The following is a 27,155-nucleotide window of genomic DNA, read 5'->3' as shown; positions in this document are numbered from 1 at the left end:
GAGCATTGTTCGGGGGTTCGATTCCTTGGGAACACATGATAGGTAAAAATTTATAGCCTGAATAAGTCGCTTTGGATAAAAGCATCTGCTAAATGCATAAATTTAAATTTAATTTCATTTAATTTTAATTTAAGTGCTGTTCTGCTGTTCCATGAGCGCCTCCTGCTGTCAGAGAGCTAATCTGCATATCATTCTGTACGTCTGCTGCTTGTTTCCTTCAGGCATGTAGTATAATTTCACAAAGCTAGTCAGAACATTCTGTTTTTGCTTCAGATTAGGTTATTATTATATCAGAACTTTCTTATGTGCAAATATCAAAGAATCCTTTGGCCTTAAGTCTCGAGGCCAGCTAATGTAATTTTTACATCTTAAAACTCTCAAATAAAGCAAACTATTCATCAAAATATACCCTGGATAATGCATAAACTTATATTAAGGATTAAATGTGCAGTCTATGCTTTACGGCTGGCATAAAATGCAAACTGCAATCAATTTTAAATATGGCAAAGCAACACCTGTTCCAACTTGTGGTATAAAATTGTGGCAAACCTCTAGTTTGTCCAAAAAAAGGGACTGTTTATTTTTAATCTTGTTCATTTTGATTATTTTTGAAGCTGTTAGTAGCACAGAAATTGCACACTTTACATTTAAGCATGCTGAGGGCATGGACAGAAAGAAAAAAAATTATGCTTGGGTGGATACACAGAAAAAACTGCCAAAATAAGGCGCAATATCACTGACAGACTTTCATCGGATGACCTTGAAAAATCATACCTTCTGTCCACTGCTCAGTCTGTGGGAGGACTGAATATGTAGCATTCAGCCTATGTACTAGATCCATGCCAAACACATGTGAGCAGCTTTACATCCATGCACGCACACACACGCATACACATATTACTTGGGATCACTTGGGACACTTATGTCCCTGGCTTGACTTTGTGGTGCTGAATCAATGAGAATGTGGCTGCTTGGAACCAGTGGTCCAGCCCAATCCCACCGTCCCTCAATCTTTATCATTTATTTTCCAAGCGCAATGTTCTCAATGACTCACTTATTACATAAGGCTAGAAGCACTAATTTGCCTGTTCACGTGTTGTTAAGGGGAAATAGTGCAGATGCTATGTAGTTTTGGGAACGTAAATTTAAGTGCTATTCAGACAGGATTAGTTTTCCAAATAACGTTTCAGTTGAAATTATTAAAAGTGTACAGTTTGATTTAGTGGTCGAGTGATATTGGTTTTTTGACAGCCGATGCCGATATCTTGGAAACCAGGGTGACCAATATTATTGTATTTATTTCAGTTAAAATTTAAGAAACTTGAAATCATTTGAAAACGGATTAAAAATACATTTGTAAAATAAACATACTTATACTTTAGATGACAAAGTGTTTTCCACAAATAAATTAACTCAGTAATCTAGGAAGTTTGCTCATTGGGAATAATGATGAGTATCGTTTACATTTAATCGATTCCGATACCGATACTTATCGATACTGTTATCGATACTATTTGGTGCAAAAAGATATGAAGTTGTTGAAAATTTCAAGTTATTTTATTACTGCTGAAATGTAGCAACTGTATTAAAGTTCTTCAGTCAAGAGCAGTGAGTTATTTTTCTCTTTGTGTATTATTTTATTAACATTAAAGGAATAGTTCACCCAAAAATTTAAATTGTGTCATCATTTACTCACTCTCAAGTTGTTTTAAACCTGAATGAGTTTATTCTTCTGTTGAACATAAGTTATTTTGAAGAATGTGGAAAATTAAACAGTTGCTGGTCCCCAGTTACTTTCATTTTTTTTTCCTACTATCAAAGTCAGCACACAGTGGAAATGACATGAATATGTCAGTGGGCAAATGTATAAAGTGCAGCATAATTTGAAATCACAAATTTAATGTTTAAAGCCTTCAATTTGGACAGAACGAAAGTAACACAGAGAACACGCAATCATGCAGGTTACATGCACACTTCACAAGATCTCACAACTAGATTCAACTAAGTTCGCAAGGATTGTGAAATTAAATTTTCATTAGCCATTCAAAGATTTGTGTAATTGATGTAAATGTGTTTTTGCTGAATGCTGATGTCAAACGAGAAAGTATTATATTGTTTGCCTTTCTAATACTAATAATATAAAATAAATAATTACAATACTTTTTATATAGCCTACATTTTAATTCCTTTGTTTAACAGTTCTATCTGATTATTAGACAGACTTCTATAACGACGTCCGCAAACAAGAGGGAGAATGTGAGCACTGTGTGCTCAGGTGCTGCCGCTCTCAGTGCTGTCAAAATAAAACTCCCGCATAGAACACATCAACCAAACAGACAAACTTATCGGCCCAATGCCAATATTTGAAAAATGGCAAATATCGGCCGATATATTAAAACAGTTAAGGTTTTTTTCTTACAGTACATTTGTACATTGCATCTTTTCAATTTCATTTCATAATTTATTTTTGGCTATCTGACCAGAGTCAAAGGATTTTCTTTATTTGGATACTGTGTTTTATGCACAATTTTTCCATGTGGAATTTAAAATCTGTATCTTTGAAGACATTGTATCAAAGTTAGAAATTCCAGTATTGTGAGAACACTACTTACGTTATATATATAACATTATGTATATAAATAAGTAGGGATGCACGATCATGATTTTTCATGGCCGATTCCAATAACGATTTCCGATTTGTTTTTTTTTTAAGCAACAAACAAGAAAGAAGGAAAGTATGCATAAACCAGATGTTTATTTGGTATTTAATAGGCCAAACTGGCTTTTGAAAACAATAATGGCCTTAAATGAAAAGATTAACTGTAACCATGTGAAATTAAAAGCAATAACCGCATAGTTCTACAATCCAAACAACTACATCAACACACATTCAATAAAATGTTTCTTAATCAGCATTCAGTATTTGTTTTAGTTTTTAAATTTGGTTTTACATTAAAAAAAAGCTTTACCAGTGAGAATAAAAAAAAGTATGCTATATAAATCAATTATTCCAAAATGTTAAAATCAAATAATGTTGGTGCGAATTAAACAAAGATGCAAAGAGTTTCATTCGTCCAATTAAAAAAAAATAGGGTAATGATTCTCATCTATATTTTTGTACTTGAGCCAATGAAAAATAAATAATTATTTGCTCAAGTTAAAAAAAATATGGCTGTGAATCATTACTAGGGCTGCACGATATTGGGAAAAAATGACATTGCGATATTTTATTTTTCTGCGATATATATTGCGATATGCAATCTAATCTAATTTTTTCTTGCAAACAAAAATGGGGTGAGCACACTTACATTCTCATTGTAAATGATTTAAACATCGACACCATCATGTCAATTGATTAATATGGGCGAGGGAGAGAGAGCAAGACAGCGCTCTATGGTGTTGTTTGAAGACAGTGAGCGTGTGGCCGGGGCTCGCTCGCTCGCTCGCTCTCTCTCTCTCTGGCTTTCTCTCTCTCTCTCGCTTTCTCTCTCTCTCTCTCTCTTTCGCTCTCCCTGTCTCTATCTCGCGCGCGCTCTCTCTCTCTCTCGCGCTCTCTCTCTCGCGCTCTCACTGTCTCTATCTCGCACGCGCGCTCTCTCTCTCGCGCGCGCTCTCTGTCTCTCGCGCAATCGAAGTGAATGTATTTTTAAGGTAAAAGAAAAATAATAATTCTATACAGAACTGACGTTTACTTCTGGCTTTTCAAACGTGTTTGCACGTTATACTTTAAAAAAAAAAAAAAGCATTTCAGTTTTGTCACAGTTTTCGTTTTCGTTTCTCATCCAACACGCGAGAAGTTGAGCTGAACATTCCTTCACTGTCCACACGTGTGCAGGGCACGTATGGAATTAAATAGGCGCGGACAGGTACAGTACGCTCGCGCAGGGAAAGGCTCTTATTTGTGCACCAGTACACCAGCTGCTGTTTGCCTCCTGCTATCTGTGCCTCAGACGTGAAGCTCTGCACTTCCAGTGCTGAACGACTGTCCATTTCCTGCGCACAGATTTTGAAATACTTCCACACAAATTACGTGATAGCGAATGATTACAATGTAGTCTGTACACGCGCACGCACTTCCGGAAAAATCGGCCGATAAAAGACCAAAAACAGGCCGATTGCCAATCACGTATTTTAAGCAAAAACTGGACGGTTCCGATTTATGGCCGGTCAACCGCTGCATCCCTATAAATAAGACGGCAGTGGCCATTCGGAACCATCTGTGATCTGATACTATTTGACTTCATTTGTTATTTATGTAGCAAACATGTACTTCAAACAACAACTGTTATTTTACCCAGAAATATGGCAAAGAGACAAAACCTACAATCACAAAATGCTGAACCGCACATTCACCTGACCCTAGCCCCATCTGAATAGGGATAAAGAATAACTTGAGCATTATAAAAACAAACACACAATACCCAAGTGACTGAGGTCACACATACACAGACCTCGGTCTTTGAAACAACACTTCAACTGCCTGTCAATATGGACATCTGTCTTTGTTTACAGGCTAAGTTTGTCATGCAGAGCAAGAAATAGAGCTATGTTAGCGATGGAGACACTGGATGAGACTCGTACAGAAAGGGGCAACAGGCGTACAAGGCCTCAGTAACGAGAGAGAGAAAGCCCATCCCCCATCAACACCTCCCAGATGCTCGACTGAAAACAAAGAAATGATGCTCATTTCATTCCATCCAGTATCTTAAGTCCAACGGTTATGTCTGTCATCACAGCACTGAGAGCGACACAAACAAAAGAACAAACACCATTGTCTTTGACGTCAAGAATCATACATGCCAACAGACAAAACCATGCCAATATAAACCATCTGTGACTCAGAATTATGCAGAAACCGAATTCAATACAATACAATGAAAAATAAATTAAATAATAATGCCTGACACCTCCATTCCTGCAACATAATTTACATATTTCCTAATCTAAAGAGATTTTACTTCCTGCTAAATCAACAAGGCAGTTGTCTGCATCTTAAATATCAATGCTCAGTGTCAGAGTGGATGGCATTGGACGATTTAGGTGTATGAGGAATATGAAGATGGTTTTTGTGAATAATCTCACCTGAAGCTTGGCCTGTGGGGAGCATGCCGAGGAGGAGGAGCAGCAGGGATGTGGTGGCCACACTGTGAGCGAGCGAGGCTCTTGTCTCACACGCTACCATTCCATTGCACATCTTTCACCCCTGCTTTTGCAGCAAGAGTCCTCTTCGGCTGAACCTAGCGACAGAAATGCACGCTTATAATTACAAGCAGCTCAGTAGTTAGTATATTAAAACAAAACTTAAGTGGTAGCTACAACATTGTTTATGAGTGTTTTACTCACATGGAATTTGTGAGAAAATCAAACAGATTTCTTATAACAAAATCTCTGATTTTTTATAATAAATATTCTTTAGGGTAATATTCTTTACCCTAAAAAAAAAAAAAAACATTTAGCATATTTTAATAAAATACATGGTTGAATATTTAATGTATATACACTTTAAAACCCAATTAAAATGAGATTCAGTCCTTTAGCCTTTATTTATTTATTCCTTGCATTTTTTCCAAGCCACTCTACAAAAGTGACTTTCACATATCTCACATTATCAAAAATCAGATCATCATTCTTAAAACATGATTTAGTCCAGGTAATGCTGAGTTTCCAGTTACCAGTCATTAGTGAGCATTATTTACTGGCTAAAGGCAGTTTAACTCACATTTGGCTAATTTTGTAATGTTTTTAGCTTCTAAAAGTGTAGGACTCTCAGTTCCTTGTTAAAGCCATGCCAGTTTCTGTGCCTATGTTCATGGCGAGAGCCAGGTTTAGTTATTCAAAAATAAAAAAAAATAATACATTTTTCTAAAAACTCTAAGACTAAATTTGGATTTACTTGGTAAAAAAAAAAAGACCATTTCTCAAAAAGAGTAGGATTATTATCCAGCAAAATATTTTTAACGCACAGAGGATTCTGACAAGATGAGCACTTCTGGGAATTTATATGAGAGTCTTTAGTCTCAGTTCCTTTTACATTTTTTAATATTTAAACGAATTTCACAATGTTCCACAATTTTATCCAGTCAATAGTTTTTAATGTGTGAAAAAACAGAGCATATAGCAGATTAATAAGCAGTGTTTTCAATTCAAGACAAATGGAACAAATGGTAAGTTTCAAAACATCATTCTTCTCGAAACGAACTCATGAATGACGAGAGAACTGAGAAACCTTGAGGAACTAAATTGCTCATATCACAATACATCCTATCTTTATAACGATGATCAACAAAACACAGAACAGCTGCTGCAGGGTATCCATGTGCCGTATGGTGGTGCAGGGCTCCAAACTGCGACTAAAACGGTCGCATTTGCGACCATAAATATTAAAATGCGAGTGAAGTTTTTGCTGAGGTCGCCACTGGCGACTAGGCCTATGTGTTTACATGCTATCTCTTAAAAGATTGCATGTAATGCCTTTTTTCCTGATTGTTTTGCATTCACATCTTTTGTTATGTTCGCGCATTGAGAGAATGCGCATCGAAGTTTTAGTGGGAAAAAGAGTTTTAAACAGTCCTCATCTGCCGCGCAGCGCTGACACACACCTGATAAACGCGCGAGAGAGAGAAATGATGGAGACTTGAAGAGAAAGTGCAGAAAAACAGCGTCTATTTCGTTCATAACTTGAACAAACTACAACAGGTAAAGCTGTCATATGTGTGGATATTGGAAATATGGTTAACAGTTCTCGTTTATAATCATAAGGCTTCTTCTTAACAAGATCTTAGTCCATGCTGTGTTCTGTTAATGCATGAACTTCATTATTTGAAGTGCGTTTGCCGTCCAGTAATCGCAAAAAGCTTTGTGCTTTGTTACTTTTTAATTTACAAAGTATCAGCTTTAAAATTATTCCAAATTCATAACAAAATTCAAACAATAAATACAGTTTTGTTCCTGTTTAAGGGGCCGTTCACATATCGCGCCTAAAAACAAGTACTCCTCGCTGCAGACTGTAGCGCGGCGACGTCACGTATGTACGTCACGTATGTACGTGACGTGTGTTTACCGCGCATGCGCAGTAACGTATATGTATTTACCGTAAATACGATTGTGCGCCATACGCGCCGTACTGACTGTCATTAATGCGCATATCCAGGTTCATTCACTTCCGGATGTTCTTAAGGTATGGTGGATATGAGATATTACGTTTGTTTTCTTTAAAATTTGCGTTTAAATTGCTTTTAATTGTAAGAATGATTTGGACATAATCATAGAGAGTGTCATTGCAAATGTGTGCGATTTCAAACACTTATGACATGTTTTATGATATAGTATTGGAATGCTGGTCTTTCAAAGTCTTATTTCGCCTAAAATGAACCATTAAAGATGTCTTAAAATAGAGCAGAAAGACTTTATTAATGTTAGTAAAGCCATTCCCTTATGAAACAAAAATATATTGCAGTATATTGGAAAATATCATGTAATATATTAGGCATATATTCTTATATATGGGATTTAATATTTATTTTTCCAATATATTGCAATATATTGAAAGCGGCAATCATTTGTATATTTTGCAATATATTATATGATATATGTATCATCAATATATTATTCAATGTATTCAAATATATAATATATTAGAAAATAAAAAGGGAAAATAATATATTACAATATATCACAATGTATTTTAAGAAAAATATTGGTAAATATATTTTCCTTTTCTAAGGGTTGATAGTTGCATGCATTGCAAAAAAAAAATCATATTTGTAATCTTTTTCATTAACATTATCAAAGATTAATAGATACTATAACACATGTATTGTTCATTGTTAGTTCATGTTAATTAAAACATTAACTAGTGTTTACCAATGACACCTTATTGTAAAGTGTTACCTCTTAAACTGACCTTCATATGTCTTAATATGACTTTTTGGGGACATTGTCAGTGAGAAGAAATTCAGAGAAGAGACCCACTTCATGTGGCTAGAGTACTGTAATTATCTGTTTTTCTTTCTCTGACAGACTGTATAGCCCTCAACTGTAAAATTTTCAAATTGAAAAAAAAATTCAAACTTTCAGGCCATGCTTTCTCAAGCCAAGCCAACCTAAATTTTGACTTGAGAAAATTTATTAATTTAGTTGATGTTAATGCTGGTTATAATTTAATCTCTTAGGTAGTTTACAGACAAAGCAAATAACACTTTTTCTAACACCATGCTATAATATATTAAAAAATACATTTAAAATATTTTCCTTGTATGGCTCTTCTGCCTTTCTTCAAAATGATTTAATATTGCTTTAGTATTGTTTGTTATTTTATGCAAATTAGGTGTCGTGAACTGGAGAGCATTATCTGAACAATACAACCTGAGTTCCGGGCGTCATGTTCTCTGACCCAGTGCCTCCGGTGCAGTGAGATATTTAAAGACTGACCACCTGTGTGTGAGGAATCGCAGGAGGAGAGTCCTGTGTGGGTTTTATCCATTCAAAAAATTTGAGGGCTACTGCTTGACTTATTGTTTAATCAGTGATGGAGGTGAATTTCAGATTTTTTTTCTTGTGTCATGTCTATAGTCTTAATCTATATTTGTATATACAATTATATTTTCTGTTTTGTTCTTTGAAATAAATAAAAAAAGATCACTGTCATCAGTTTGGTTTTTTTGGAGGCACCTTACATAAAATGGGATGCAGACACTGAAAATATACTGTATGTAGTCAACTGAACTTAAAACTACTTTACTGGCTTAAATGTTTCACATGCAGAATTGCCAAAGCAAAAGACAAATGTCCAAATTTATAGTTAAAAAATAGATAAACAAGAACCATAGCAAAAGAAAGATAATAAGAAATAAGAAAGGCAGTGGTTTACACTTGGAGCAAATGGCTATAGATTCTATTTATACTATGTTAAAATAGCAGGATTTTCTGCTATTTATATTACTTATTGCAAAGAGTGGCAATTATTTGCACCTCAATATTGTAGTACATTATAAAACAGTATGCAATAATGAGTGTAAATTATAATTTTAATTCAAATTATTAAATGGATGCCAGCATATTAGGACAATGAAGCCCTCCCTCAAAACTGTTTGATTATTTCCTTCGTTTTTATTTAAAATAAATGTTTTTCTGATGTGATTTGAAATTTGAAAAGGTAGGAAAAAAAAAGGCAGATTCGGACCGGATCGATTGCATCAAATTTTGAACAACACACGTTTTACCATCTGCTCTATTAGAGCCGACGACTGTACTTTATCTGTTTTAATTTTGACTAGCTCAATAAGAAATATAAGGTGCCATTAAAGTGTAATATTACAATATACACAGTGAAGTAAAGTGCAACAGAATGTTAATAAATTGTAAGATACTACACAGATATTACAGAATAAACTTTAATTCTGTATAATTTTACCTCAGATGAAACATGGTTAAACATGGTTGTTTTTCCCGTCTTTTTTACACCTTAATGTTCTTTAATACTTTAACATTTTATTAGAGTTTTCTTTTAAGTATGCGCATCGTTTTAATGCACGCACGACCCGAAAACAACTAACGTCATCACGCAATGCAAATTACAAGCGCATGCGCGGTAAACACATACGTGACGTACATACGTGACGTCACCGCGCTACAGTCTGCAGCGAAGGGTGTCTCCCTAAAAACGCGTGGAAAACGCTAGGCGCGCCGCTTTCTGATTTTTTTCCAAAAGCCTTCGGGCTCTTGCAACCATGACCTGCTCTCTGCACGAAGACACGTAAATTTCAGCAAAGGATAAATGAATTTGCAGCACAAAAAATCGCTTGCAGTAGCTCTGCTACTAAATTTATTTAAAAATGGCTATCCATATACAGCTATGATCAGATGTTCCTTCATCTTGGCTGAGCTTTCAACGTTGGTACTGGAAAGGATGAAGCTGATTGGTTGGTTCTTGTCACATGACCTGCGGTGCGCTTGCGGGATTCTGAAAAGTTGAGATGTTTTTAACTCGATGCGGTGCGGACGCGCTTGGAAAAAAGCGAGCGCGTCGCTTCCATTATGAGCGCGCACGCATAACGTGCGCCTACATTTGAAATAACGAACTTGAGCGCGCAAAAGACAGGACATGTGAACGAATGCGGCAGGCGCGATCGCGAGTAGTGCCTCAGTTCAAGCAGCACGAGAACCTATCATACCTTGCTCTTTACTACTAGAGTACATAATGAACATGAATTAACATCAAAAGGTAGGCTATTTTATAAGAGATTCTACAGTACAACACTTTCAAACTGCGGAAAAGTGTAAAGCTTGTAAACATTGCAACGTAATATTAACCTCAGTAACCTTTCGATGTCCATAAGCTCATCAGTCAGCTAGAAAAATAACTATAAAGAGGAGCATTTTGCTATATTTATGAGCTATTGAAATTTAATATTTTTTTCTTAACCTGTTGTCTACATTATTCAACTCCTCCTATAAAATTTAATTTTACTAATTAAGAAAAACAGACTGAAAGTGTGAAAGACATGCACTCTTAAAAATAAAGGAGCTTAAAAGGTTCTTCAAAGAACAATTTTGGTTCCACAAAGAACCATTCAGTCAAAGGCTCTTTGAAGAACAATCTCTTTCTGACCTTTTCATAATCTGTTGTTGTCTTCAAATGTTAAAGGTTCTTTATGAAACCATTTAGACAGGAAAAAAGGTTCTTCTATGGTATCATGAAGCACCTTTATTTTTAAGAGAGTATGAGAACATTTACAGGATGCATTGAGGAGGACCCCAAACTATACTCAGGGGCCAAGTGATGCTTATGGTCCATGATATTGGTACAGATTTTGTGTAATAAACAACGCATGACTATGTTTCAAGTTGGAAAAGACATTTAGCTCCCACTTTAAGTGAACCTTCATTCCCAGGTCATCTACAAGATGGATTAAAATGCTGATAAAGTCAAGAAAAGATGAGACATAAACACGTCAGTATGAATAAAAAGTTAAAATGTAAAATAAATCATTTAAATAAAACGCGTAAAACATGTTTATTCTGTGGCACCTAAAAAAATCATTTGGCACCTAAGTTTTTTTCTTATAGGAGCCAATGGCTCCTTACTCGATTTTTTTGTTTGGAGCTCTGTGGTGTTTACATTACATACAAAGTCTATTAGCAATAGGACGATGGAGAATGAGTTAGAATCACATTACTTTGTACTCAGGGAAAAAACAAGTTATTAGTTACCATTACATAAATGAGAGCAGGTGCAATGGTAAGCACAAGCCATTTGTCAAGATTCCTCCAAAACAAGATAGGTATGTGTGTGCTGAAGGAAGATTAAACTAAAGAACATGGGGTGCACGAGTCCCAGAAACAAACAGGATGCTGAGGGTGCAACTACCGCTCCCACATGAGGCCAATCTGCCACTGCCGCCACACCTTTCCCCTCCTCACATGGGACTAGCACTGGGGTGACCAAGGAGCACAAGAAGTGTGACGCACATCTCACTGGCAGAGAAGAGATCGCTTGCTGCCTCATGTACCAAACAGACTGGCACAGAAGAACATTCTGCAAAAAACTACTCAGTGCCAACATGACCCCAGAATGGGAAAACTGCAATTCAGCCTGGATTCAGTATAAGTGACTAAGGTGTTGTAAAGATGGCGTCCCGAGTAAACGCATCTGACTGACACCTCGCACAAATATTCAACAACACTAGAAAATAGCCTTTATAAAGTGCACCAAACAACTCCAATGTGAATGTAAAGGTCTAGTTCATCCAAAAATTTAATTTGACACCATTTGCTCACCCTTAAATTGTTCCAAAAACAATAAGACTTTAGTTAATATTCAAAACACAGATTAAGATATTTTAATAAAAGCTCCAGGATTTCTGTTTCTACATTGAAAGTCCATTATACACAACTATGACACTTCAAAGAGAGATTATAAATAAATCCCTATGAATCAAGCAGTTTAATCCAAGTTGATATTTTACGTTGGATTTGGATTACACTTGGATTAAACATCTTGATTCATTTGAATTTGTTTTACAATCTATTTCTGAACTTTCTGAAACATCAAAGTTTTGGTGGAATGGACTTTCAGTGGAGGGACAGCAATATCTTCATATGCATTTTTAACATCATTTTATTGGTTCGGAACAACATGAGGGTGAGCACCTGATGATAACTTTTATTTTTGAGTGAACTATCCCTTTAAGAGTTCTGATTTGTATTTAAAAGCAGTTCTTTACCATTTTTTGGTTTTAAAAAAACCCCAAATATTAAAAAACACTAGTCACATTACTTTGACGTAAAATGACAAAACAGGCCAGATGCAAAAAGAGACGTTGCATTGCGGTTCCTCCACTTTTCATACCAGATCTGCCTTCAGGTTCAAATGTAAAAGGGGTTGAGTGAGAAATATGCAAATGCAAAGCCCTTTCAGCTGTTGGGAGTTTAGTAAGAGATGAAAGAGAAAAAAACAAAACAGAAAGAAATACACAGATCAATCTGCCACAAGTCCAGGCTGCATGACAGTAAAGAAAGAGCCTTGTGTTAAGCATATTAGTGAAGTGATGTGTCGTGACATTCAGCCAAGTATGGTGACCCATACTCAGAATTTGTGCTCTGCATTAACCCATCCAAAGTATGGCTCACACAGTTCCTTTATGCACCTTTGCACACAGAAGGTAATGAGAAAGAAGTGGCTGTCTATAAGGAACCAACAAATGTTTGTGAAGGGAAGCTGATATTATGTTGAAACAATTTCCTGATCAAGTTTCAACATGAAGCTTCGCATTTAAGTCAAGCAAACTCCTGTAAAGATATGCTATTGGGAAAAAATAGTGAATATGGGGTGTTGGGTTACAAGTAGTACAAAAACAAGGCAACAACCAGTGAATACTGGCTCCAATTTAGAGATATAAAGCAATTACTGGAGACACTGGTGACAGTTGACACTAATCTTGTTTTCAGACAAGAAATTATATCGCCTCACTGCAAAAACGAGCAGCACATTTTTTTTATTAAAAGAGAGAGAGAGAGAGAGAGAGAGAGAGAGAGAGAGAGAGAGAGAGAGAGAGAGAGAGAGAGAGAGAGAGAAAAGAGGCTAGGTATTTGGAAGTGGGGTGAGCTGAGGGACATGATAATATAGTTATTCTTCGTTAATCAGAAATAAACCCAAGTATGTCCGGATTTAAAGTCACACGCGCCGACACGTGCAACTGTTCCGAGAGTTAGAACGAGTACAACAAAGAGAACAGAGTGTGTCCTACTCTCAAACTACTGCGAACGGAAAAATATTAACCTATGAAAACAAACAAAAAGGAAATGCATCAGTAATAAAAGCAGTTAAGTTTCCTAAAATGATAAACTTTGAGGCTGTTTCGAACTTTCTGGTCGCAAGTTTTTTAAAGTCCCCTTGCTACGTAATCACGGAGTTTACAGCACTGCGCTTTGTGCTAGTGCTTGCAGGAGTCCAATGTTTCAACCAGGTTTCAACATGTCGTTTTTGCAACGGGTATAAATAAAACTGGATGCATATTAGACTTATGCATTGACTTAGACTCCCTGGGAATTTAACGTTACTCTTTTAAGAAACCGGTTGAAGCAAGTACAAAATACTAATTGCAACGATATTTAAGGTCCGCTGCTGACTGAAATAATTCTGTAACACTCTGACAACATTCATCAGTACATCTACAACAAAAGCATTCGTTTAATAATACACATACAATGTATATTTACCAGTCTATTAAAGTAAAATGGAAGCCTATGGGTAATAAGAAGCATAACAACATGCTTTGTACGCATCGCCGAACTTTTGTAATCGCGTTATGACACGCTAATAAACAATCACATTTCCACAAGAAACTCTAGGAGTAATAATGTAAGGACGATTTGATCAACATATACAACAAATAACCGCCATCGTCACTGATTAAAAAGACCTTTCGCTATGAGTGGAATTAGTAGTTATTTGATTGGATTATCTAGCGAGCTTGGAATACCGTGAATATGAAAGTCCTTTAACAACCAGTAACTCACCGATCTACGTTACTAATTCTGTTTTTAAGTACTCAGACTGAATCATTTGGCTATCAATATTTGTTAGCTTTTGCGCTAACCGGTGATTCAGATCCCGAAGACTGCGCTCGGCTAAGCGTGTTAGCTCAGCTAACCTTCACAGCGCAAGAATAGAGATCTTACCAGTGAATGCCCTCCTCTTTAAAAATCAGTATCGGGTCACCATGGAGCTGCGTCGAATGGATGGAAATCCTAGGGTTACTGTATACGCGGTTTATGTTATCGAGTGTATTCGGAGATTCTGACGGCCCTTTTCGATCTGATCATCCGTCTACGGCGAAGGTTGAGAACAGATCGGAGTACCTCCCTCCCTACTGTAGGAAAGAGCTTCGAGCTCCACCAGTGGCCTCGCTCTCACACCGTCTCCATGACCACGGCGAACTGTACGCGAGAGGGGCGGGGCTTACGAGGTCTGCACGTTCATGAGAAATCAGCTGTTACTTGGAAGAGGACACATTTTCTTGTTTATAACAGCATACTGCAATATAAACAAATTGTTACTTAATATTTGTGTCATTTACACGGATACATTTGATCTCTTCTGACTCGGTTTTCAATACTTTTCATGATTTAACGAACCTGTATTGTTGAAGGGAAATGTAAATTTGCCTTCACAAATTATCATAAGAAAAATTTGACCTGCTTTATAAAATATTTAATTTTTTATAAAAATAAAAAAAAAGCGAGTGAAGCCAAAAAAGTACAACGATAGTTTTGGAGACCATTAGACTTTAAATAAATCTTTTTGTGAAGGTTGCAAAATATTATTTTGAATTATTTAAGTACCTTATTTGCCTTTTTGCGTCTTTAACTATCCCTGGTGGTCTTTTCAATGATTATTTCTAGTTGTTTTCGCAGTGGGATTTATTTATGATTTAACGCCATGTCAGCAGCATTGGCTATATTCATTATAAGAGGAAACATTTCAATTTCACTTTTCAGTCGTTTCAAAACATTCATTTCAAAACAATTATATAGCAATTTTGTTTGAAAATTATATAAATAAATAAATATACAGAAACATACATTTAATAAATATAATAAGAAAATGTAATAAGAACAATTATTTAGTCTTCCAGCTTAATGGATGACAAAAAAATTTAAATCGTCTCAGGAAAATAATTACAAAAATATCTCCATTGGGAAATTATTAACAAATTAAACTAAAAACATAAGAGGAAAGGAGGATTAAACGAGATATAAACAACAACAAAAAAGGCACATTTATTTTTATGAAAATCTCTTCCGGATTTTGGACTGTAATACTCCGAACACTAGAAGGCAGTAGCAATGTACTATGCTGCAGAAGTCACACAGACGACATGTCTTCAGTGCTGAAGGGCGTGTTTACCCCTTTTGCGAGAAACACTCTTGCCAAAATGCACTACTCTTCAGGAGTCAGTATCAGGCTTTTGCCCAGTTATAAGTGCTCTTTTGAAGACCCAGTGCACGTGACCGTGAGTGGCTTAAATCATCAACAACGCGTGGATCTGCGCTCTAAAATCACCGATGATAGCGGACGTGTTTTCCAGGCTTGGGCCACCTACCAAGCAGACGATAACGGACAGGTCGACCTCAACCGCGACCCTTCTCTTGGTGGCAGCTTTACGGGAGTTGAACCAATGGGCTTATTCTGGGCTCTGAAAGCAGAGGTCGTAAGCTGCAAGTTTGCTCTAACAGACGTGACTAGCCCTGCTCTCGTTGACATTGAGGTTGTCAGTGACAATAGAGTCATCGCCAAAGTGACAAACGAAAGACATTGCTTGACCGATGGTGTCCGGAGAATTCCTGTAACCGAGGGCAGGATCAGAGGAACTCTTTTCATGCCACCTGGTCAGTTATGAAGCTGTATTGAAGCACTCCATGTAGCAGTCAATACAGGCAATTAAATCCGTCTTTACAATTCAGCAGGTTATGCTACTCTTATAAAGTCTGAAATGTAAAATGACAATTTACAGGGTCGGTTTTTAATAAAACCTTTTAAATTAACTTAGATAATAGATACCAAATTTGTTATCAATATTCTGTTGTAGTAGCGCCTCCTTGTGGTAGGAAATAGTCTAACGCTAACTGCTTGACAACTGAAAAGGTCTTCTGTTGTCAACTATAATAAATTCATGCTCCATTGTGTAAACAGGCTTGGGAGGGCTACTTTAAAAATGTATTCCGCTACAGTTACAAATTATTTAACGAAAAAAGAATTCAGTAACGAAATTCAAGCACCAACAATATTAAAGGAATGTAATCTGAATACTTTTGGCTTCTTTCAAGGTCACATATTTAAATGAAGTCAAATTTAACAATATTTCAAAAGGTCCTTGTCCAAATGGAAAATAACCAAAACCCACAACGACAATGACCAAGCAAATAAATATATTAAACGATAAGATTAAAATGACAAATTATTTCCATATGTTTGCCACAAAATTATATTTAATTATGAAGGGAATGCACACATTCTCTTCCCACGTAAACATTCATGCACACAGAAACATGTCTCCATTCAAATATTTTAGCAAGTTAAAGGCTGACATTTCTTACTTAGGAGGTAATATTGGCACTGTTTCACATTGGTTTATTTGTGGCGGCCCATCACAATATCAACACTGACCGCCACAAATACATTTTCCAATAGACTTTTCTTCATTGAATAAACATGAGCTCTGCACATTTCAAAATCAAAAATCAAAATAACTTAAACATAAAATAACTTTTTATTATTATTATTAAACAGTGTTTTACTGAACAAATTTCTCTGCATTTAACCCATCAAAGTGCACACACACAGTAGTGAACACACACCTGGAGCAGTAAGCAGCCATATTGCTGCGCAGTTGGGTGGCTCATAAACTTTAAACATGGTGGAGGGGACAACCATTACTGCTGTCAATGCTGTTCTCACAACAACTGCATCCTTTTATCTTGTCGCTAAATTAGTGTATTTAAAAGCTAGATATGAATGATCACTCTAAGCGTATTGTATGTTTAATGCAGAACTTATAAAATACAAACTGCATGTATAGCATGGTGAAGGTTTAATATTTATTATTATTATTACTATCACCAGAGCTTGTCTGGTTATGAGAGGGTCTTTATTACTTACTATTGGAGAATGTGTAAGGGCTAACTCGGATCATTGTGCCTTAACCAATCACATTACAGCCTTGACGTCAATTAATTTTTGTCAGAGTTATACCACACTCAATCGCCGTTTACAGATACCATAGAAATGAATGAGAAGTGCTGTAAGCTAAATCCCACCTGTCAAAAAAAGCCAGTGACTTATAAAACAAAAATTATTTTCGTGGTAAACTCTAAAAATAGATGAATACAAAAGTATTGTTTAGTGTCAAACATGTTGAAGATTAGCAGATAGACTTTCGATTAATACAATTTCCTCTAAAAAGATGTTTATTCAGTGTAGTGAAGCTTCTCCTCCATTAACATCCATTTAAATAAAAGAACAGCCTCTTGTCTCCTTTCCAAAGTACTGTGTTTGCTAAGTAAGTGTTTGCTTTAGCCGTTATGCTTTTTCGGCTAATGGTTGCAGGTTGGCCTTCTATTGGCTTTTTGCCACAAACCCATCAGCAGCACAGCAGACAGGAACTGGAAGCCGATGCCTATTTACTTCTTCTTCTTCTCTTAAGATTTAATGGTGGTTGGCAAACAAATGCCTTGTCCAAATACCCACACTTGCGATCTGTGCACTTGATCACTTGACTACTTATATGACATATTTCCTGTATTTGGCCCAAGTGCTCAAGTGAGGATGAAGACCACTGCCTTGTCCAAATACCCACACTTGTGGTCTTGGTCACTTGAGAGTGCTGTCCCAGGTCTTCAAAACAGCAAAGCACAGTGCCCTTTTACAATGCACACTAAAGCCACACTTACATCTCGAATACCACTCCAGAGAGGTATCAAGAACTTATACTGACAAGAAGTGAAAGCCAAGCAACAGAGGCGCCCAGCAGCAGCCCTGTGCTTCCCCCATTCAGGAGTGAAAGTGACTCGGCACTCCACTAGTTTCTAGCTGTCGCTATGGCAAAGATCAGCTGCTTTGTTTAAAAAAAAAAAAGTACATTAAAGCTGAAATACAGCGTGATCAATGACAATAATAATGTAGAATCACTAGACTAATGATCATCAAACCCTTTAAAAAGTTTATTTGAAAGTCTTCCCCTTTTTCATGAAACCTTTTACTCTCTATAGAAACCATGTCAGTTTCGGTTGAAAATATTTTAAGTTCAGGTGTCAGCATTATAAACACTGAACTAATACCAATATAGTTCACCCAAAAATGGAAGGTACACACATGTGGGGTACATCCACAAGTTGTTCCAAACCTATAATAATTTATTTCATCTGCTGAACATAAAAGAAGATATTTTGAAGACTGTAGGTAACCAAACAGTTTCTGGTCCCCGGACTCTGATAGTATTTTTCTGTTTTTGTTTAGTTACCCACATTCTTCAAGTGTGTTCAGTAGAAGAAATAACTTTATGCAGGTTTACTGTAGAACAACGTGGAGAAATTATGACAGAATTTTCATTTTTGGTAAACCCATTCCTTTAAAGTGACAGACACATCCATGTATAGGCTTATTGTGTTATTAAAATTTGGATAGTCTGTTAATATAATATTCCATACATAATTATTATATTTATAAACATTATTAGATGAATTAATAGATCATAATTAATGTTAGACCCTATTTGTTAATATATTTATATTAATATATATATATACATTTACATAAATATATACATGATAAATAATCATATATGTCACATATAATTTGGCATTTTAAAAAGTTCACAGACTTTTAAGGTAAATGTTCCCTCCTGGTGGAATGACCTGCCCAACTCAATCCAAAGTCCTTAGCCATCTTCAAGAATCAGCTAAAAATAGATCTCTACTCTCTAACCACCTCTTTCTAACTCTAGCATTCTCTATTCTAATTCTATTCTTTAAAAAAAACTTCTCTTTTAGACTTGCACTCTATTAATTTGGCATATTCACATATTGCTTGTTTTCTTAAAAAAAACTAACACTAGCTTTCAGAATACTAATCTTTTTGTATTCTATCTATTTGTTTTCTTTTTATTTATTATCCAATTAAAAAAAAACCTTGCTACATGTACTGTGTTAAGATAACTGAGACATGTTATAGCACTTGCAGATCATTGCTCTTTTGTTGATTTTTGATCGCTTTCATTGTCCTCATTTGTAAGTCGCTTTGGATAAAAGCGTCTGCTAAATATCTAAATGCAATGAAAATTAAATGAAAAGGTTTAAAAAAATGGTAAGCTATTTAGAGTTTTAAAAAATCTGACAAATATTTACATAATAATGTAATCCTAATTTAAGCGAATTAATAATTAAAAAAAACTCATCCCATCCAAGTGTCACGGCAGGGATCCAATGAGGCACGGAGATAGAACCAATTGCAGGTAAGTCATTTATTAAAGGGTAATCCAAAGGGGTAAACAGTCCAGGCAGGGTCAAAACCAGAATATCAAACATAAACAAGACACGAAGACAAGGCAAAGCAAGGCAAGAAGCGACGGACATGAATAACTATAGGACATTAAACAAGGACTCCGTAACACAGACTCAGACAGACCGGGTATAAATACACAGAAGGATAATGAGGGAACAGGAGACAGGTGGGGAACAATCAATACTAACAAGGAGGAAGGTGACCAAATAAGGGAACAGGAAGTGATAAGGTGACAGACACTGTGAGAAAGGGGGACATCTAGTGGAAACCCAGGGACACAACCCAGACACTGTGACAGTACCCCCCCTCTACGGAGCGGCTCCCAGACGCTCCACGACAGACACAAAACAGAGACCAGGAGGGAGGCGGACAGGTGGAGGCTCAGGGGGAGGGACGGAGGGACGGAGGGCCAGAAAAGAAAAACATGGGGAACAGGCACTAGAATGTAAACACAACACAGAAAGACCAGGAGGGAGGAGGACAGGAGGAGGTTCAGGGGGAGGGACGGAGGGCCAGACTAACAGAAAGGAACAGGGACAGACGTTAACACAAAAACCAAAGGAAAAAAACAACATGAAGCCCCCCAGGGCGGAGCAGAAGACCACCACACCCTTGTGGTCAAGGCTAGAGCCCTCCAGGGCGGAGCGGAAGACCACCACAACCGTGTAGTCAGGGCAAGCGCCCCCCAGGGCGGAGCAGAAGACCACCACGTCCGTGTGGTCAGAGCAGAAGCCCCCCAGGGCGGAGCAGAGGACCACCACGTCCTCGTGGTCGACGCCAGAGTCCCCCAGGGCGGAGCGGAAGACCACCACAACCGTGTAGTCAGGGCAAGCGCCCCCCAGGGCGGAGCAGACCTCCGTGCGGCTGGATCAATGGGACAACAAAACTCTGGTAATCCCCTGGTGTCCTTACTGGACTCCAGAAGATTGGTGCTGGCCTGACACTGCTCATGAAGATCATTGGTGACTTGCATTTGCTCATGAAGATCAATGGTGACTTGCCTTTGTTCATGAAGATCAGAGGTGACTTGCCTTTGTTCATGAAGATCAGAGGTGACTTGCCTTTGTTCATGAAGATCAGAGGTGACTTGACTCAGTCCTTGAAGATCAGAGGTGACTTGACTCAGTCCTTGAAGACCACCGGTGACTTGACTCAGTCCTTGAAGACCACCGGTGACTTGACTCAGTCCTTGAAGATCACCGGTGACTTGACTCAGTCCTTGAAGATCACCGGTGACTTGACTCAGTCCTTGAAGATCACCGGTGACTTGACTCAGTCCTTGAAGATCACCGGTGACTTGACTCAGTCCTTGAAGATCACCGGTGACTTGACTTGACTCTGAAAGGTCAACGGTGACCAGCCTAGTCTCTGGAGGATCCGCGGTGACTAGCCCTGATTCAGGAGGATCCGCGGTGACTAGCCCTGACTCTGGAGGATCAGCGGTGACTAGCCCTGACTCTGGAGGATCAGCGGTGACTAGCCCTGACTCTGGAGGATCAGCGGTGACTAGCCCTGACTCTGGAGGATCAGCGGTGACTAGCCCTGACTCTGGAGGATCAGCGGTGACTAGCCCTGACTCTGGAGGATCAGCGGTGACTAGCCCTGACTCTGGAGGATCAGCGGTGACTAGCCCTGACTCTGGAGGATCAGCGGTGACTAGCCCTGACTCTGGAGGATCAGCGGTGACTAGCCCTGACTCTGGAGGATCAGCGGTGACTAGCCCTGACTCTGGAGGATCAGCGGTGACTAGCCCTGACTCTGGAGGATCAGCGGTGACTAGCCCTGACTCTGGAGGATCAGCGGTGACTAGCCCTGACTCTGGAGGATCAGCGGTGACTAGCCCTGACTCTGGAGGATCAGCGGTGACTAGCCCTGACTCTGGAGGATCAGCGGTGACTAGCCCTGACTCTGGAGGATCAGCGGTGACTAGCCCTGACTCTGGAGGATCAGCGGTGACTAGCCCTGACTCTGGAGGATCAGCGGTGACTAGCCCTGACTCTGGAGGATCAGCGGTGACTAGCCCTGACTCTGGAGGATCAGCGGTGACTAGCCCTGACTCTGGAGGATCAGCGGTGACTAGCCCTGACTCTGGAGGATCAGCGGTGACTAGCCCTGACTCTGGAGGATCAGCGGTGACTAGCCCTGACTCTGGAGAGTTCACTGGCACCTGACTCGACTCTGGAGAGTTCACTGGCACCTGACTCGACTCTGGAGAGTTCACTGGCACCTGACTCGACTCTGGAGAGTTCACTGGCACCTGACTCGACTCTGGAGAGTTCACTGGCACCTGACTCGACTCTGGAGAGTTCACTGGCACCTGACTCGACTCTGGAGAGTTCACTGGCACCTGACTCAATTCCGGAGGGTCAACTGGCACCTGACTCGACTCCGGAGAGTTCACTGGCACCTGACTCGACTCCGGAGGGTCAACTGGCACCTGACTCGACTCCGGAGGGTCAACTGGCACCTGACTCGACTCCGGAGGGTCAACTGGCACCTGACTCGACTCCGGAGGGTCAACTGGCACCTGACTCGACTCCGGAGGGTCAACTGGAACCTGACTAGACTCCGGAGGATCAACTGAGACTCTCATCCTGTGCAACGGCGCTGGGCAAGCAGCCATCTTGGGCCATGACTCTGGACAGGCGGCCCTCTTGTACTGTGGTGCTGGGCTGGCGGCCATCTTGTACTGTGGCGCTGAACCGGTGGCCAATTTGGGCATTGGCGCTGGGCTGGCGGCCATCCTGTACTGTGGCGCTGGACCGGTGGCCAATCTGGGCATTGGCGCTGGGTTAGTGGCCATCTTGTGCTGTGGCGCTTGGCTGACGGCCATCTTGTGCTGTGGCGCTAGGCTGATGGCCATCTGGTGCTGTGGCGCTAGGCTGACGGCCATCTTGGGTTATGGAGCTGAACCGGTGGCCCATTTGGGCATTGGCGCTGGGCTGGCGGCCATCTTGGGCTGTGGTGCTGGAACGGTGGCCAATTTGGGCATTGGCGCTGGGTTAGCGGCCACCTTGTGCTGTGGTGCTGGACCGGTGGCCAATTTGGGCTGTGGCGCTGAACCGGTGGCCAATTTGGGCATTGGCGCTGGGCTGGCGGCCATCTTGGACTGTGGCGCTGGAAAAGTGGCCAATTTGGGCATTGGCGCTGGGTTAGCGGCCATCTTATGCTGTGGCGCTTGGCTGTTAGCCATCCTGGGCAGTGGTGCTGGACTGGTGGCCATCTTGGGTTGTGGCGCTTGGCTGGTTGCCATCCTGGGCAGTGGTGCTGGGCTGACGACCACCCCGCCGGAAGAGACCGAAGTGGCTGGGTCATCCCACCGAAGCCGATGCTGCAGGTAGCGCACGAATTCCCAGAATTCCAGTGTCTCTAACTGCGCCATCTCCTCATGAGACACTGGATCATCCAGCCCGCCATTGAAATAGTCCTTGAGGGCCGCATCGTTGTAGCCCATGCCCTCGGCCAGGGACCAGAACACCTGAGCCAGGGCACCCACTTCATTGCCCTCTTGGCGGAGGGCGATCAACCGAAGGTACTTGGTTCACCGCTCCGCCATCTTGGCTGGGGAACGGAAAAATGACATACCGCTGGTTCCTAGTGTGACGGAGTCCTTCTGTCACGGCAGGGATCCAATGAGGCACGGAGATAGAACCAATTGCAGGTAAGTCATTTATTAAAGGGTAATCCAAAGGGGTAAACAGTCCAGGCAGGGTCAAAACCAGAATATCAAACATAAACAAGACACGAAGACAAGGCAAAGCAAGGCAAGAAGCGACGGACATGAATAACTATAGGACATTAAACAAGGACTCCGTAACACAGACTCAGACAGACCGGGTATAAATACACAGAAGGATAATGAGGGAACAGGAGACAGGTGGGGAACAATCAATACTAACAAGGAGGAAGGTGACCAAATAAGGGAACAGGAAGTGATAAGGTGACAGACACTGTGAGAAAGGGGGACATCTAGTGGAAACCCAGGGACACAACCCAGACACTGTGACACCAAGTAACAGTTGCAGAAACAAAGACTGATAATAATTAATAATTATAATCAAATAAAAAAAACTATTTTAATCTGTTGCAAGTTTACATACTTGAGAATGTGATAAAGGTTTATTCCTCATAGATTATTTGTGTCTTTGGTGTTTTTTTTTTTTTGGGGGGGGGGGGGGGGGGGGGGGGGTTATCATGAATGGGTGTCCTTTATTTTGCCTCACAGAAGGTGGCAGCCCTAGTTACATCCCTAGTGACCTGTAACATTTTCATTTTTACTTTTAGTGGTTTTCAGGTACTCTATACACTTCTGTCTAATATTTTTCTACTAAGTTAATGATGTAATATGATTTTTCAGGTAAAGGACCATTTCCTGGGATTTTGGATACATATGTATTTAGAGGAGGTCCTTTTGAGTTGAGGGCAGCTCTGTTGGCAAAGAGAGGCTTTGCTGTTTTTGCCTTGGCTTTCCAGGGCTACCAAGATTTACCCAAAAGAGCTGACAAATTTCACCTTGAGTACTTTGAAGAAGGTATAGATTTTCTACGGCAGCAACCAGAGGTTAGTATGTACACCCATTCATATGTATTTCTCATTGTTATGATTTCAAGATATAATCCCAAAGCACTGTTATTTTATTATGAATGAAATTATAATTTGTATTAATATTTTTAATTAATCTATATATATATATATACACACAGAATGAAGTAGTTTAAGTCTTTGGTTCTTTTAATCTTGATGATTTTGGCTCACATTTAACAAAAACCCACCAATTCACTATCTCAGCAAATTAGAATACGGTGACATGCCAATAAGCTAATCAACTCAAAACACCTTATGAGGATTGTCAAGCAAAATCTATTCAACAATTTGAGTGAACTTCACAAGGAATGAACTGAAGCTGGGGTCAAGGCATCAAGAGCCACCACACACAGACGTGTCAAGGAATCTGCTGAACCACAGACAACGTCAGATGCATCTTACTTGGGCTAAGGAGAAGAAGAACTAGAGCATCTATGGGGTATTATCAAGAGGAAAATCAGAAACAAGAGACCAAAAAATGCAGATAAGCTGAAGGCTACTGTCAAAGAAACCTGGGCTGCCAGACCACCTCAGCAGTGCCACAAAGTGATCACCTCCATGCCACGCCGAATTGAGGCAGTAATTAAAGCAAAAGGAGCTCCTGCCAAGTATTGAGAACATGAACAGTAAATGAACATACTTTCCAGAAGGCCAACTATTCACTGAAAATGTTTTTTTTATTGGTCTTATGAAGTATTCTAATTTGTTGAGAGTGAATTGGTGGGTTTTTGTTAATTGTGATCCAAAATCATCACAGTTAAAAGAACCAAAGATGAGTTAAACTACTTCAGTCTGTGTGCATTCAATTGATTTAATACACAAGTTTCACAATTTGATTTGAATTACTGAAATAAATGAACTTTTCCATGACATACTTATAGAGTTATAGAGATGCACCTGTGTGTGTGTGTGTTATATATATATATATATATATATATATATATATATATATATATATATATTATTCTTTATATATTTTTTTTTTCAAAGGTCAAAGATCAAAAAATTGGCCTAGTGTCCATATCAAAGAGTGGAGATCTCGCTTTGTCAATGGCAACATTCCTTCCTGGTATATCGGCTACTGTTTGGATCAATGGATGCAATGCCAATACTTTGGTTCCCATCTACTACAAAGACATTTGTATTCCACCCCTCTTGTTTGATGTTAAGAGAGGAAAAATGACACCATCAGGCCTTTTTGATATTGGGGATGTTATGAATGACCCGATGTCAGAAGAAGGCCTTCCTAGCGTCATTCCCATTGAACGTGCCTCAGGTAACTTCATGTTTATAATGTCAGAAGCTGACAGGAATTGGCAAACTGCCTATTACGCAAAACTAGCATGCGAAAGACTTAAAGCACATGGGAAGAATAACTATGAGCTGGTGAGGTATGAAAAAGCAGGTCACTTTATCGAGGTGCCCTATATGCCGTTTTGTCTTGCCAATTTCCATGCTGCCGTTAACCAAGTGGTTTACTTTGGCGGCGAACCTAAAGCCCATTCAGAGGCTCAGCTGGACGCATGGAAGAGGATCGTGAATTTTTTTAAAAAACACTTAGCTGCTGCTGATGACAGCTGCAAATCTAAGCTGTAAGAAAAATGGAAAAATGAAGTCCATATCATAGTCATAATATCCAAATAGTGTTGACTTGAATTACTTTAATTTCTAATGTAGTTAAAGGCACAATATGTAAGTGTTGACTTGAATTACTTTAATTTCTAATGTAGTTAAAGGCACAATATGTAAGTGTTGACTTGAATTACTTTAATTTCTAATGTAATTAAAGGCACAATATGTAAGTTTTCGCAGCTAGAGGGCACATATTCAAAACAAACAAGAAACAAAGGCATAGTTTGATGATGCCGTGATTTAGTGTGGAATCATGGGAGTTGTCCTCTTCATCCCCACAGCCGATACAGTCTGATGGGACTCGGGCAGAAATCATGTTCATTGATGAGCTAATGTATTAAAGACTTATTAAGGTCAATGTAGTATAGTGCTGCAACGACGTGCCTACGTCATCGATTACGTTGACTACAAAAATATGTAGACGTGCGTGAAATGCGTCGACGCGTCACACTGTTTACATCTCGCGTAATGGCATACTGGGAATGGAGAAAGTTGCATTCTATCACAAAAACAGAGACCACTGTTATCAAAAGTATGGGAATACTTCAAACAGAGGCCAAATAAAATGGCCATTTGTTCTCTTTGAAAAACCGATATGGTGTACCACGGCAGCACAACTGCGATGCACGAGCACCTCAGAGGAAAACATCCTGGCGCTCTCCGGTGTTACGGTTTAACTGCTTACCGTGTGATCTGGTGACCAACTTCCTGGTTCAGGTCTCTGCTGCAGATGTGATGGAACGACCGCAGCAGATTCGGCGATTCTAAAAGTACAAACTGATGTGATATTATTAAGTGTCTAATAAACGCAGACTTGCTCATTGCATGATTCTGATATTCTTGTAAAGATTACAACTTATTGGTATGATCACCCGTAGCGCTGAAGTAAGGATAAAATAAAAAATAAAGTAAGTCTGTGTTGGCGCGGGTTCCGTTCACATACCGCGCCTAAAAACGCGTGGAAAATGCTAGTCGCGCCGCTTTCTCCTTCTTTCCAAAGCGCTCGGGCAGTTGCGCCCCTGGGGTGTCTGCCGTTGCTAAGCAACCATGACGTGCTCTCTCCATGAAGATGCAGAAATTTAAGCAAAGGATAAATGGATTTGCAGCACTAAAAATCGCTTGCAGTAGCTCTGCTACTAAATTTATTTCAAAATGGCAATCCATATACAGCTATGATCAGCAGTTCTTGTCACATGACCCACGGTGCGCTTGCGGAATTCTGAAAAGTTGAGATGTTTTTAACTCGATGCGGTGCGGATGCACCTGTTTTCGTGTGCGCGTCGCGACAGTCACAGACAACAGACAACAGTCACAGACCACCGAGCTACACAGAATCAGCTCCAGATCTCTGGAAACCATGCTAAACCATAGCAGAACC

General features: G+C 39.3%; 1 protein-coding gene across 1 annotated transcript; it reads left to right on the top strand.

Moving 5' to 3' along the window:
- The first annotated feature begins 15,347 nt into the window (after positions 1-15,347).
- On the top strand, positions 15,348-26,137 carry LOC132092408 (acyl-coenzyme A thioesterase 1-like). The gene is made up of 4 exons (XM_059498630.1): positions 15,348-15,891; positions 23,919-24,121; positions 25,136-25,828; positions 25,935-26,137. Exons 1-3 carry the CDS (start codon positions 15,381-15,383, stop codon positions 25,739-25,741), a joined length of 1,320 nt encoding a protein of 439 aa, XP_059354613.1. The 5' UTR covers positions 15,348-15,380; the 3' UTR covers positions 25,742-25,828; positions 25,935-26,137.
- The last annotated feature ends 1,018 nt before the right edge of the window (positions 26,138-27,155 follow it).

This window comes from Carassius carassius, chromosome 18, assembly GCF_963082965.1.
Source record: "Carassius carassius chromosome 18, fCarCar2.1, whole genome shotgun sequence".
NCBI lineage: Eukaryota > Metazoa > Chordata > Actinopteri > Cypriniformes > Cyprinidae > Carassius > Carassius carassius.
Note: the sequence above shows the minus strand (reverse complement) of the source record. Positions and strands in the feature narration are given on the sequence as shown.